Raw genomic sequence first — 14,645 nt, forward strand, 5'->3', positions numbered from 1 at the left:
CCCGATCTCATAAATGATGCGTCCATCAGAGATCTCGAGCTGTCTCTGAGCTCTCTTGCTCGTCTCATAACACAGGTCCCTCGCTTCCAGCTGCTGAGATGCATTAAAAGAAAGCTAAAAATACCTTGGTGTCCAAATAGTGCTGTGCCATGTAAACAGTGGCGGCAGCGGTGGCAGGATGTAGCACAGCCGCAAGCAGGGTGACATCAGCCCGTGACGGGGACAGCACGCGTCCCCACGCGCCGGGGCTGGTGGCCTTATGAGGAAAGCTTGAAACCAGCAGGTTCGGGAGACAAATGGGGATGCTCCTACTTGGAGAAGGTCTTGGAAAACCTCCGGGTGGGTTTTGGCTTGAGGGTGTTTTACCTGCAGGATGTGACCAGGTCTGGAGTGGGTGACGGGAGCTGTTTGTGGGAGGTTTGGGGACTGAGCAAAAGCCAAATGAGGGGGTCTTGGTGGTCACTTGGAAACACCCGAAAGGACAAAAATTCATCCATCCATTGCACTGACACAAAGCCCCAGCAAAGCTCTGACCTTGCAATTCCCAGCATTGGTTGGCTCCTGTCCCCATCGCTGGGGTGGCACTTGGAGGCTTAAAGCTGTGATTTGGGGAACCTGCAAGAGTTCTGGCTGGGATCTTCGGGCCAGGCACAGCAGGTTTCCAGCTGGCTTCCATCCCTGCCCAATATTTCCCCGATGGTTTTAGAAACTGTTGGAAGGGGGGGGGATGTGTCGGGAGGAAGACTCGGCTCGCTCCTGGCACGTGACTCGGTGAGGAAATGGGAAAAGAATTTCTGGCTGTGAAAAACGGGGCAGCTCCACGTCGAGAGAGCGAGAGAGAGAGAGAGAGAGGGAGGGAGAGATCGTTCCTTCTTCGCAGTGGAACAAAAAAGCCTCCGCGCCCCAGCCCGGATGCCTGGGATTCCTGGCGGAGGGGCCCCGGAGCGGTAACGGTGCAGCTCCGCCAGCTCCCGGCCAAGGTGGCAGCGGGCGGCGTGGCCGGAGCTCTGGCACGGCACCGTTGTCCTCTTGTTGTTTCAGCTGCTCTGGATTAAAAGCAGGGACCAGGAGCTGCGGTGTCCCCCAGCAAGGGGAAAAATCCAGGCGTTGGGACACTCTGGCAGTGTCGGCAGCTGGGGCTGGAGGAGGTTGCAGGGCTGAATGTCCGGCTGTCTGTCCGGGAGGGCTCGGGGGGACGTGGAGGGGACATGCCCTGGGTGGGCAGAGGGGGCTGTTTGGAATTCCCACTCCCTGCCCGCCTCCTGCTCTTTTCCTTGGTTATATTTAATGGTGGGGAAAGGGGGTTCCGAAGGTTTCCCGCTGTGCGAACGTCTCCATCCGAGGAGCACTTTGGGCCGTTTAATGGGCAATTCCCCCCGAACCCTCCCCTTCCACAAAACATCCGTTCCCATCTCTCCGAAAGCAAAACAAAGCTTTGGGAATGCGCTGCCGGGTCATGGGGATGAAGGGTCTGAGGGCTTGGGGATGTGGAAGCTGGGCACCCACCACAGCCACACCATGACTTTGGCCAAGCCTCAGTGTTTTCAGGATGGCAATGCATCAAAAAATATCCGGGGTTTCATCTTCCTTGCCTGCGGCTCACCATGGCCAGGTGGGAGGGCTTTTGGTGAAGCTGTGGCACAGCAAAGAGCAGACCGAGGTCCTTTTCTCCCGGTGTTGGTGCTTTTGGAGTGCAATGCTGCACGTTTTTCTGTATTGCACACCTTGTATTTTTATCCCGATGCCATAATTCATCCCAAAGTAGCAGGCCGGGTGGCTGGTGGGGCGGGTTGTTGCCTGGAGATGCGTGGAGGCTGTTCCCAACCCTCCTGTTTTCTCTCCCAAGTCTGTGACTTCCCTCAGCATCACTTCGCAGCGGTGATTCACGCGCCCGGGCTGCCTCCCTCCCCACTTCCAATGTTCCCCATCTCTTAAACCCAAGGGTTTTGGGGGAGGAAAAGAGGGTGACAGGACTCAGGTTGCTGCCCTAGAGTTGGGGCTATAAAAAATCACGGTTTTTAGGATAAAGAGCCTGCAGTGGTTGAGGGGAACGGTGGCAAGTTGCGGGTGGCTTTTTGGCAGAGCGGTGGGGAAGGCAAAATTGGTACTTTGGGGGTGTTTCGGGTGGGCTCCTCCGGTGATTTAAAAACTCGGTTCTTTGTGCGAGGGCGGGTGTGAGGAGCAGCGAGACCCGATGTGTGTGTGGGGGGGGTGTTCGCAATCCCCCTCCCAGCGCCGGCTCGGGGAACAGCGGACAAAGGGCCGGGGGAGCGGGGCCGGTGGCGGGGGGAGCCGGAGCCGGAGCCGCCGCCGAGCCAGGGCGTTGCTGCTCTTTGTCGGGGGCTGCCGCCTCCCCCCGGAGGAGGGGCCATCCCCGGCGGGGCGGGCGGGGACCACCCCCGCGCCGCCACCGAGCATCCCCCCCGTTCCCCGGCCGGGTCGCGCTCCGGTCCCCCCTTCCCGGGGCCGGTGGGGGGGTCGGCGCGGGAGGGGTGCGGGAGGCACCGCGGCGCTCGGGGAGGGGGCGGCCCCGGCGCTGCCGCCCCGCCCCGCGGCGCCGCCCCCCGCCCGCCCCCGCGTCCCCCCGCCCTCCGCCGGGGCTGGAGCTCCGCGGGAGCCGGTGCTGGCGGCGGCGGCGGGGCCGGGGCGTGCGGCGGCCTGCGCGGCTCGGCCTTTTGTTCCGCCGGCGGGAAGGCGAGCGGGCGGCGGCGGCCGGGAACAGGAGGACGAGCGGGAGCAGGAGGAGGAGGAGGAGGAGGAGGAAGGCAGCGGCCATGCATCCCGCCGCGCCGGCCGGGGGCTGCCCGCGGGGGCGGCGCGGAGCCCCCCGCCCCCGGCCCGGCCGCTGAGCCGCGCACAAAAGGGGCGAGAGCGGCGGGGAAGGGGAACGGGAGGGCGGCCCCGAGGTGTGTGTGTGTGTGACCCACCCCGTCCCCAGCCCCGGTCCGCCCCGCATCGCCGCCGGTACCGGCCCCGCGCCCGCCCCGCCGCCCCCCGCCCCGCCATGGCCGGGCCGCCCGGTGGCGCGGAGCCGCCGCAGCCCGACACCGGCCGCCGCGAAAGTTAGTGCGAGCGGGGCCGGCAGCCGCAGCAGCAGCAGCAGCAGGAGGAGGAGGAGGAGGAGGAAGAAGAAGAAGAAGCAGCAGCAGCGGCAACAGCCGCCTCCAGCCGCGGCTGCTCCCCGTCCCCCCCGTCGGCTCCCGGAGGCAACTCAGGGGATTCCATCCCGCTCCGTCCCTTTGCCATTTTTGGATGCGTTTTATAGCCTTTTTTTTTTTTTTCCTGGGGAGAAAGCGAAAAAAAAAAAGCGAAGACCCAGCAGCCTTCCTCCACTGCCGGACTCGGCGGCCGTGCCGCCACCACCGCGCACCCACCGGCTGGATTTTGGGGGTTCCGCCACTCCCGGTGGCACCGGGCGAGGTGACGGCAGCAACAATGCCATCATGTTTTTGAGACAGGAAACCTCCGAGTTTGCCCTGAATGAAGAACTTCCTGTGTTTAAAGTTGTACGAATATCTGCTGACAAGCTCAGTTCAAATGAAAACACGAGAGTTGGGGGGAGAGGCTAATTCGGACCAGCTGGACTTCCACGGTGCTCGGAGCTGGGCAGAAAACACGCGGAGCCGCTCGCCACTGCCAGCCGGGAGCGGCCGGGACAAGCAGTGCCTTTGTTAGTAAAGAAGGACGGACGGGATAATTTAAGAGCTTCAAACTCTTCCGCCGTCTCTGTCGCGAACCACTTGGAATATTTTACCGAAGCTGTTGGATTTTGGATGATCCGCTGATGGATGGGGTTTTTTAGGGGGGCCCGGGGGATGAGATGGGTTGTTTCACTGCTCGGGACTGCCGGTCGGGCTGCTGAGCCGGCGCGGTGCTGCCGGTCCCCCCTCCCATCCCCGTAGTGTCACTTTGGGATCAGAGGCCGCCCCGGCAGGTTTGGGACCTGCTGGCCGTGTGATGCTTCCTGCCGTGGTGGGCCAAAGGTTGCCGGGGTGGTTCCGTCATCCATAAGGACGAGAGTATGGGCAAACCACTGAGCCGGCCAGACTGTTTACGGCAGAACCGCACTTGCCTGGGGAAGGGCGAGGATGAGGATGGTTATATAGAGGATTGCTACGTGCCCCAGAGATCGATATACGACACGATGAGGATTAACGAGCAAATCGATCAGGGATCGAAGCTCAACCAGCTCTCCAAGAGCACCCTCGGCAAGGGGGATGGCAGCACCATATCCAGCAATGGGACTCTGGGAGCTGCCAACGTCTTCGAGTCCAGGCCGCCGGAACCCAAGAAGCTGGATGAGCGAGTCATCTTCGACCAGCTGAAGCTCAGCAGCGATGTCTCCAAGCCGGCGCCGGCTCCGCCAAAGAGGCGACCGAACCCCGAGAAGAAGGAGAACGTCAACCGGCGCTCGTGGAAGTCCTTCATGCCACCCAACTTCACCGAGTTTGCGGAAAGGATGGGGGCTTCGCTGAGCGAGGTGTCGGAGGCGGGCGCCTCCAACCCTTCCCTGCGGGGTAAGCGGGATTCCAGTGCCATGCTCGCCGAGCAGCCAGGCCAGCCCGACCACGGCGAGCCCATGTCCGAGTCTCTCACCTTGGAGCACGTCTCCAAGTCATCTGGCACGGCAGAGGCTCTGGCGGCCAAGCAGTTCGGCGCTGATGGCTACGGTGGTCCCCGGGACGAGCGCCAGGCCCTGCTGAACGCCGGGGACAGCCGTGTCAGGGACCTGGCCAGGGCCCGCCGGCTCCCCAGTGCCACCTGGCCACGAGCCAGGAAGAATTTCATCAGGGGAAGCTTCAGCGATGGGCACCAGGAGACCCTGGAGGCCTCCGAGTCGGACTCTACAGTGGAGAACGTCAACCTCTCTCCGTGCCTTAGTGAGGAGCTGCTGGATACGGGACTGGATATTCTCATCACCTCCAATCTCAGGGAGAAAACGGAGTCTGAGCTGAGATTTGAGGAGGACGAGCGCTGGGTGATGATGGAGGAGTGGGAGGAGGCGACGCTGTCAGAGAGAGGAAAGGCTGTTCTGGTGGCAGAGGAGAAGAGGAGCTGTTGCTTGGCAGATATTTCTGAAGAAAAGGAACAATCCGCTGCTCCAGAGGATGGCTCTGCCCCCAGCCCGGGGACCTCCCGGCCCTGCACATCCCCGGGGGGTGCTGGCAGCACGTGCTGCACGGAGGATGCGGCGGTGCAATGTGAGGTGGAGGACTTTGCTCCGGTTTTGGAGCGCTCAGCCAGCCCCACGGGCCCCGAGCTGTCCGACACGGACTCGGTGCAGATGTTCCTGGAGCTGGAAGAGCAGTGCCTGAATGAGGACGGGGGTGATGGGGCTGTCCCCGGCTGCCTGGAGGTTCAGATGTCCCCGATGGACTCGGAGGGGCTGGACCCAGATTCGGCCAAACTGGCCGGGTTGGTGGTTGAAGGGGGTCAGCAGAGGGCCCCCTTGGACATCAGCGCCTCGGACTCTGCTGTTGTGTCAGATCTGGAGGACTTCGATGTCACCTGCAGCTCGCAGGTGCTGAGCACGCTGGAGCCCTTGACAGAGCCCTTCTCAGAAAGGGACACCTTGGCTGTCACCCCGACGGACTCGGACGGAGGGGCCTCCCCCAGCCCCGTGGCCATGGCAGGGCTGGGGTCCCTCCTGGAGTGCTCCCTAGCGCTGGTGGGGGAGGTTGATCCTGACCCACTCATGGACCCGGAGTTTGTGGCTGGTGGGATGCCCTGTCCTGGCACAGGGGCACATCCAGCTGCTGGGCTGGGGGGAGATGGTTACCCCAGCGCTCCGGAGGGGTGGGGTGAAGATAACCAAGACTTGCTTCCCGAGGTGACCTGTCCTGGCCGAGTGTCCCCCTGCCAGCCCCCAGCTCCGGCCACAGCGATGGAGGAGCTGGGGTCCCTCCCATGGCACGGCCAGGCTGGCGTTGAGGGCGTGGTTCCATTCAGGACCCATCACCTTCTGCCTGGAAGGACTGAGGTCGCCAGCTGGGATGTCCCAGAACTGGTTTCTGAGGATGAAGCCACAGATTTGGGATCAGGGAGTGGAGCTGAGGGCTGGACTCATCCAGCAGAGAGTGGGGATGTTTGCTGTGGTTCTCTGCTGCCTTTCCACGCTGGCTCTGCATCAGAGCCAGGCTCCGAGGCTCCTACAACATTCCCGGTGCCTATTGAGGACCTCCCATGGGAAGTGGCTTCCCTGGGCCAGGGCCTGGCTCTGGAAGGGGCTGCCCACCAAGAGGGGTGCCCTGTGGAGGTGGCTGTCACACGTGGGGGGACACCAGCAGCCATCCTGCAGCCAGGAGATGTGGACTTGCTGTTTGCCCCTGGCTGGGAGGTCCCATGTCCTGCCAGCCCAGCTGCCCCTGAAGAGCTTCCTGACACATTGTCCATCGCAGGGCCTGCCATTCCATGGGATTTTGGGGAGCTTTCTGCTCCAACCCACCCACTTTCACCAGGAGGTGTGGCTGTCCCGGAGCCCCAGGCTCAGGGGACACCACCAGCTGCCGGGGATCCCATCCTGGATGCTGAGGAACCTCCAGGAGAAACCACCGCTGCCATGCCCTTGATGGTGGAGGAGCTTCTGGAAGCCCCACCACCCTTTGCTGACGTGCCTGTTGCCACTGTGCCACCACCAGCAGCCGAGCCACTCGTCTCGGGTGCCGGAGACCTCGGTGGTGACCCCATGCCATTGGTGGTGGCCTTGGGGGATACAGATGACTTTGCCATCATGGTTGTGCCGTCCATCCTGGAGCACCTGCCCGAGGAAGCGCTGGCTTTGGAGGATGACCCCGTTGCGAATGCACCTGCAGCAGGGGCGGCAGCTTGGGAGGGTCCCCCTGGTGCCTTGCCACCCTTCCCGGAGGGTCCCGCCACCCCAGAGCTGCGGGGGACACGCTCTGCCACAGCAGCCAGGGCACAAACCCTCCCCAGGGCTGTGTTGAGGGGCAGCCTCCGTCCCCGCAGCTGTGGGGGTGCCCTGTCCCTGTGCCCCGGCGAGGGAGAGGGGACACCGGGCGCGGAGGGACCCCTCGGCGCCGCTCTCATGCCAGAAGGGCCCCCTGCTCTCCCAGATGGATTCGTTCCAGATAACGAGGTATTTGTTGCTCGGGCTCCCGCAGCCGGGGCTTCAGGCGCAGAATTCGCTTTATTTTGCACGCCAGGGCTGGGTGGGAGGTGGGAGCCCACTCAGTAACGCACGATCTGGGCTTCCAAACAGCCTTCTCCCTCCCGAGATCGGCTTGGATTTGGCAGGCAAAAAGTTTTTGGGCTGGGAGAGGGGGAATTTTGGGGTTGTGTAAGTAAGGGAGGCAAAAGACTCTGGCTGCTCGATGACCTGAAATGTTGACTTACACTTTTTTGGCTTATTAAAGTACATTATGGTCACTCAGATGGAAATCACAGGCTTCAGAAAAACCTTCTCGCTGGCTCCTGGCGGGGAGTTCCCATCTTTGAAGCAGAAAGTATGTCAGGAAAGAGAAACCTGTAAAATGAATTAAGCACAAGCAATTCCTGTCCCGTGCAGTCATCGCTGTCTGCAGCTTTTTCTGTGACCATTGAGGTGCTGAGGCTCAGAAGGTGCCTGGGAAGGGGCTCAGATTCTCTCTGGCGTTCAGGGATTTGTGTTGCTCGCGGCTCTTGCCTGGAGAGACCTCGGTGCTGGAGTTGCCACAGCCGAGCGCTGATTTCCTGCCATCTGGATTAGGAGAAATATCACTAAGGAGACATCAGAAGTTAGTCAGCACCAAAAATCCCGATTTGGTGGCAATTACTCATCCTTTGGGCTGTACCACCCCGTTGAGAAACGCACATGCAGGGGCTTGGAGAGGTGGTTTCACATGGGGGGTCCATGTGAGCACAGGCTGGGACACCCAGAGGGGACCTGGGTGAGGGAAAAGCCATTGGGTTCTTGCCATAGCTGTCTGTTCCCTGAAATTCAGTGGTGGGCTCCTTATTTTAGGTTCAGCACCTTTGATTCTTCACCCTACAAACCTTCCCCTTTGCTCCAAGCGTTCCTGGAGTCGCTGGTCCTTCCCGGAGCTCCACATCCGGCAGCGATGGGGTTAAGGGAGATGAGGGAAGCAGAAAGCTTTGGGATGCTTTGGGAAGCCTTCCTGGGAGTGAGGAGGAGGCAGAGGTGTGGTGGAGCAGGTGTCCTGCCTGCCTGTCTGTCCAGCTCTTCCCCAGGGCAGGACACCTCGCTCCACGGCTTCGAGGGTAGTCGTTAAATATTTGTTTCCAAGCTGAGTCACGGTGAGGTTAATGAGCTAAATTGCTGGAACCTTTCATGAGCAAAGGAAAACAAGGGTGTTGGACACGCTCCCCCCCAGGCTGTTGCTGGGATTATTTTTGTCAGGATCCTCAGGGAGCATCGGGCTCTCGGGCTGGCTGATACCTGTGTTGCAGGTACCCCTGGTTGGATCAGCCGGGCTTTCCCACGGGGCTCCCTCCCTGCCTGGCTCCTTTGGAGTTTGTTTTGCAGTCCATGGAGAGCTCGGACCAGCCTGGCGTGCCAGGCTTATCAGCCTGATCCTTTTGTGGGTTTGGCTCTTCTAGCCAGCAGCTCCATATATAAACAGGAACAGGAGAGCAGCCCGGGAATCGGCGATTCCAAGGCACCGTTTATTCCTTATAACCGTGGCAGAATTCTCCCTGAGCAAACGGCTCTGGACAGTGTCTGCCAGCTCACCCTTCGCTCCTGTCCTGGAGGGACCTCCCTGCCCTCCGGCTGCTGAGCTCTGCTGGGAAGAAGTAGCTTTTTTTCCCTTTGGAAATGAGGCAGGGAAAGTCAGAGCAGCGCCTCTTGCTCGGGCTGGGAGCTGTGCCTGTGTGTTTTGGGGGATTTTGGTGGTTTCGGGGGGGTTTTGCCTCGTGCTCCTCCAGAGCAAAGCAACTGCTGGGCACAGAGAGCCGTGTCCTCCCCGAGCCACTGCTCTGCCGGGGGAGATCTTGCATCCAAGTGGGAATTTTTCAGTGCAGGCTGTGTCCGTGCATTCTCAGGCACAGGGAGCAGGTGGCTGGCTGCCATCCCCTCTGCTTCCCAGCTGGAAAATGTTCCAAAAGGGCCAAGGGCTCCGCTCCTGCCCAGCTCTGGGTGTGGGGTGACCTGTGCTCTGCATGGGCTCATGGGCCAGGGGAGCAGAGTAAGCCAGGAAGGAATCTGCTCCCTGTTTTTGGGGCTTTTGGGGTACTTGCTGTGGGGACAGGGCAGGCTTGTCCCTTGGGGCTGGTGGGGAAGGAGCAGAGAGGGACGGGCAGCGCGTGGTTCCAGCAGATCCCCAGCTCTGATAAAGAGCATTTATCTCCTCCGGAGAAACAGGATTCTCCCTGCTGCCTCTCCTGACAATGGGGAGCTTCATTCGCTCTCCTCCCCCTTCGCTATCAAATCTTTTTTGGTTTAGAAAGCTTTTCCCCACAGGATTCCCAGGCAGGACCGTGCCAAATCCGTGGTAAACGACTCGCACATTAATTGCCTATTGCCTTTGTCTTTCGAAATACAGCGAGCTCCTCGCTGCCTGTAATTTCGTGGTTAACAAAACTCATATGATGTCAGGTCTCCGTTCTCAATAGCTTCACTGTGAGAATTGCTTGGGGTTTTTCCCCAGGAGCGTTGTTCCCCAATCTGATGGCGAGTTGGAGCTGATGCTCTCATTTCTTCCTCAGTTTTCTCTCTTTACCTCACTCCAGTGCTTGGAAAAATGGGATTTGGCTGCTTAAAAGCAGAGGAGGGTGTGGATAGACCCTGAGTTGTGCTCCACACCAGCAGATTCCTGTGACATCTGTGTCACTGGGTCAAGGCGAGGGAGGAGTTTAGACAAACTTGCACAATTCCAATAAAACCAGTGCGAGTGGCTACTGCATCTTCCCTGGAGAGGAAAGCCTCTTGCATCCATGGAGTGACTGAGGGGCTGGAAGAGCAGCTCACAGCTTGTCAATCACCTTTTCTCTCCCGCCCTTCCCATCCCCAGCAATTCCAGAAGGAGCAAGTGGATCCCCTCCAGCTAAAACTGCAGCAAGTCAATGGAGTTGGTCAGGGACTCATCCAAAGCGCCGGGAAAAACTGTGACGTGCAAGGGCTGGAGCACGACATGGAAGAAATCAACACCCGCTGGAACACCCTCAACAAGAAGGTGGGAGCGTGGGCAGGGGCTGTCCCTGGTTCCTCTGGCATCTGGGCGAAGGAGGGGGTCACGGGCAGGGAGCTGAGGCTCCAGTGCCGGTGCCTGACGCTGCAGTGGGGTTGTTTTTGGGGTTCAGGTGGCCCAGCGAGTGGCTCAGCTTCAGGAGGCCCTGCTGCACTGTGGGAAGTTCCAGGACGCCCTGGAGCCGCTGCTGAGCTGGCTGGCAGACACCGAGGAGCTCATCTCCAACCAGAAGCCTCCCTCTGCCGAGTACAAGGTGGTGAAAGCACAGATCCAAGAGCAGAAGGTGAGCTCGGTAGGAGGGAGGGGGACCTCAGGACAGCCAGATAACATTTTGGGGGTCCAGCTGGGATGTCCACGCTTCTTTCCTGGTGGATCTCAGTTCCTCACATCCCAGTGTGATGAACGCTTTGCCCGCACTCAACGATCTCCATCGCCTAAATCACCTAAGTCCCTTCGTTGTCCCCGCTGCCCCTTGAAGTCGGCCGCTGGTTTTGCTGGTCGGCCGTGTTTTTCCAGCCCTGAGTTTTGCTTTGTGCCGGTGATTCTGCTGTGTCAGGAGTGAGCTGCTGGTGGTGCAGGGCCTGGTTTGGGTGTTTGGACAAAGGGAACGTTACAAAGTGTGAGAGCGGGCCCGAGGTGTGCCGGTGTTTGCTGAGATAACAGCCCGGGGTCGGCGCCTGCCCTGCGGAGCGGGCGGGGGGAAGGCCGAGTGTGGTCATGGGGAAATATTTCAGAAATGAATTCTTACCCAGGCTTGGGTTGAGGTTGGAAGAGGAAATGTGCTTCAAGTGGAAGTTAAAAGCTTGATAAGTTGGAGGGGGTTGGTGGGGGAGACTCGGGAAACTCTTCAAGCACAGGAGTGGTTTGGGTCTTGAGTGGTGTAAAAGAGGGAAGGGGGAAGGGCAAAGGAAGGAAAAGGGGAAAGGGAAAAGGAAAGAGGAGAGGAAAAAGGGAATAGAATAGGGAAAAAAAAGGGAAAGGAAAGGGGAAAAGAAAAAGGAAAAGGGAGTGGAATGGAATGGAATGGGATAGGATAGGATAGAATAGAATAGAATAGAATAGGAGTAGAATAGATAAAATGAAAGTTCAGTTGGAAGAGACCTACAATGATCACGCTGCCCAGCTGCCTGGCCGCTTCAGGGCTGCCCAAATCGAAGCATGTGACTATTATAATGTAATATAATACAACAATATAATACAACTCTATAATTTTTTGAACTGGTTTAGAAGGCAGAGCCGTCCCCCCGGGCTGGGCCTGGTCTCAGCCCAGTGCTGGCGCTGGTTCTGAGCCACAATTAGAGATCTGACCTCTCCAAGGGCTGGATTTGGTTCTGCTGCCCCAATCTGGTAACCTTCCCCCTTCCTTTGTCTCCCCAAAGCTGCTCCAGCGCCTCCTGGACGATCGCAAAGCCACGGTGGAGATGATCCAGGCGGAGGGCGACAGGATCGCGCAGTCGGCCGAGCCCGCGGATCGGGACAAGATCGTGGGGCAGCTGGAGAGCCTGGCACGGCGCTGGGAAGGGCTGCTGGGCAGGGCAGCTGCCAGGTGAGAGGGACTGGGACCGGCTCATGCCGCGAGTCACGGTGCCCCGGAGCCGGGGGTGACAACATTCGGGAAGCTGGCGGAGCTTTCGGTGCAGGTACATCCTGGAAACATGGAAACAGCTGGAAAACACGAGGAATCCAAGGCTGATAGCAGTGGTTTACAATGGCAGGGAAGAGCTGAGATTAAATAATTTCCCTGCAGGGGAGGGATGTTATTTTTATTCCTGTAAGCTTTAACGTTTAGCAGCATCCTGTTGACACCTTTCTGCTGCCAGAATCTTGTTTGTGAGTTACTTATTTCTACCTAAGCTGATATTTGAGGTTATGAAGTCACTTCTGAAGGCCAGATTGGGCCCTGTCAGTGTTTTTAATCATTGCCAACAAGCTGGACTGTCCATCCAGGGTCCATCCAGGGTCCAGCCAGGACTGTCCATCCAGGACTGCCTTTAACCAGAAGCTCTGAAAGACCGAGAGCCTGGCCACAAGCTGAGGGATCATCCAAGACAGGGATGGAAGAAAAGGGAGTTGAAACTAAATGGTCTTTAAGGTCCCTTCCATCAAAAAGCTGCACTACAGGGGAGCCTTTCTGCCACCTTCCCAGGGAGATAAACTGGATCCTAAAGGCACAGCTGCAGGAAAAAGCTCATTTTGCAGTTCCTCCACATTGATTTTTGTCTTTGCCTTTGTAGCTTGCCTGACAATGGTGCCTCACCTTGCTCTGGGCAGGGCTGCTTTGGTTCCCCTCTTCCAAATACCTGAAGCTGCTTCCCATGCCTGGCTCCAGCTGGGAGCTGCTCCTTGGTGTTTTCGTTGACTCAAAGAATCACAGACTGGTTTTGTTTGGAGGGGACCTTAAAAACCATCTTGTTCCCACCCTCGGCTGTGAGCAGGGACACCTTCCACTCAGGTTGCTCCGGGCCCCATCCAACCTGGCCTTGGACACTGAATTCCTTCTAATTTTATGATTACTTTTTATAGGCAGAAGCAGCTGGAGGATATCTTGGTGCTGGCAAAGCAGTTCCACGAGACCACGGAGCCCGTGTCCGACTGGCTGTCGGTGACGGAGAAGAAACTGGCCAACTCCGAGCCCATTGGCACCCAGACTGCCAAAATCCAGCAGCAGATCAGCCGCCACAAGGTAGGGCCTGTGCAGGAACAGGATGGAGGTGGTTGGAGTCAGGTCCCGCTCCAGTGGTTGTTTCCACCCCAGCCGGAGGGGTTTTGGCACAAACAAGGATTGGAGGAGTTGTCCAGGCTGTTTTATGTACAGAGAAGGCTGCAAGCCCTGACCCACTGGCGTGGGTAAACATTAAACTGATGTCCTTGCACCTCCCAGCAGACTTGGATAGAAAAAACATTCCCATCCATGTGTTTCTTTTTAATTTTGGCTCAGTTTGCCCGTTCAGGGGCGGCTTTTGTGTCTCCTCCATTCTTTCAGTTGCGTTCATTGTCGTGTTCCCCCCTTTTTACGTTGCGTTTCTTTTATTTTCCCCATTCTTCACTCATTTTCTGTTGTATTTTTTGTTTCTTTTCCCCCCTTCCTGTTGTCCATTTTACCCTCCCCGCCATTCAGGCTCTCGAGGAAGAGATAGAGAGCCACGTTGCCGACGTGTCTCGGGCGCTGGGGGTCGGGCAGTCGCTGTCCTCCCTGAGCTGTGCCGCCGAGCAGAGGCTGCTGGCTGAGAAATTAGAGGCTCTGCAGAGCCGCTACGGCGAGGTCCGGGAGCGGTGCGGCCGCAAGGCAGCACTGCTGGACCAGGCTCTGGCCAACGCCAGGCTTTTTGGGGAGGAGGAGGTGGAAGTGCTCAACTGGCTGGCTGAGGTGGAGGACAAGCTGGGCTCAGTGTCCATAAAGGATTACAAACGGGACGTCCTGCAGAAGCAGCATGCCGACCAGCTGGTATTTTCTGTTTTTATTTCCGTGTTTGTGTTGTTGGTTTTGTTGCGTTTGTCTGGTTCTGTTTATGTTTCTGGCCTGGCTTTAGTTTTGCGAAGCTTGTTCTGCTGCTGGGTCTTTCTGAGGCTTGGAGAGGAGTGTAAAGGGATTTCTTGTGTTATAAACAACAACTGTTGGCCCCCCCCTCCACTCCCAAAAAATGGGTTTCTCAAGGCGGGGAAACTTCAAATGGTTCGTTTGCTTTGTGAGCAGTGTCTGAGCCAGCTTGGCCACCCTGTGCCTTTGAAAAGCTGGATGCTGTTTCCAAAACTGAGAGCTGGAAAAGCCTGGTGGGTTTTTGGAGCTGGGCTGGCCACCAAGGAAGCCTCTGCTTCCGCTCTCTGGGGCCGGGCAGGCTCTTTTCTGTCTAATCCAAGTCCTTTGGTGACACAGGTCCAATGGGTTGGGTTGGGTTTGCTCTAAAATTTCAGCCTTTGGGTCCCAAAAATCCCAAAAATTCCCGTAGCAGGATGACTGGACAGTTTTCAGATGGGTTGTGCACCCTTCCTGTGCTCAGCAGGGAAGCTCACGCTCTCCAGAGCATCTCTGGCTGGCAGGACACAGGGACCTGCCCACAGCAGGATAACCCAAATTTGCCTTTTCCTTCAGGCTTTGAATGAGGAAATTGTGAACAGGAAGAAGAACGTGGACCAAGCCATCAGAAATGGACAAGCTCTCCTGAAGCAAACCACAGGTAACGCAGAGGAGATCCTGGCACGCTCTGGGAGATGTGGGAGGTCTGGGAATCCATCCTCAGCATGCTCTTCCTTGGGATGTCCATGCTCTGTTGGGTGGAGGCTTTTCTCCCTCAGCTCTTCATTTCCTTTTGGAGACTCCCAAAGTAGCTGGTTTGCATCCAGACTTCACTCTGGAACACTCCAGCTCAGGATTTGCTTGGTCCCAAATCCCAGCCTCGCAGCGGGTGATTCCCACTGCTGCCGTGGGGATGCTCAGTGCTGAGGGAGGCTTTTCTCACTGCAGCCAGCTGCAAAATCACACGGAAAAGAGGTTAAAAATAC

The 14,645-nt window shown here is 58.3% G+C and overlaps 1 protein-coding gene across 31 annotated transcripts in view; it reads left to right on the forward strand.

Annotated features, from left to right (window-relative positions):
* Positions 1-14,645, forward strand: part of MACF1 (microtubule actin crosslinking factor 1) — a 139,762-nt gene that overhangs the window by 96,043 nt on the left and 29,074 nt on the right. For 26 of the 31 annotated variants that reach the window (XM_032132023.1, XM_032132015.1, XM_032132036.1 and 23 more), the window contains 6 exons: positions 9,969-10,130; positions 10,258-10,428; positions 11,525-11,691; positions 12,669-12,828; positions 13,264-13,590; positions 14,236-14,320. In XM_032132023.1, coding sequence (XP_031987914.1) covers positions 9,969-10,130; positions 10,258-10,428; positions 11,525-11,691; positions 12,669-12,828; positions 13,264-13,590; positions 14,236-14,320 — 1,072 coding nt within the window. The remainder of the gene's footprint in view (positions 1-9,968; positions 10,131-10,257; positions 10,429-11,524; positions 11,692-12,668; positions 12,829-13,263; positions 13,591-14,235; positions 14,321-14,645) is intronic. The other 5 variants (XM_032132033.1, XM_032132037.1, XM_032132021.1 and 2 more) reach the window with 1 other exon arrangement.

This window comes from Corvus moneduloides, chromosome 23 (assembly GCF_009650955.1).
Source record: "Corvus moneduloides isolate bCorMon1 chromosome 23, bCorMon1.pri, whole genome shotgun sequence".
Taxonomy (NCBI): Eukaryota; Metazoa; Chordata; class Aves; order Passeriformes; family Corvidae; genus Corvus; species Corvus moneduloides.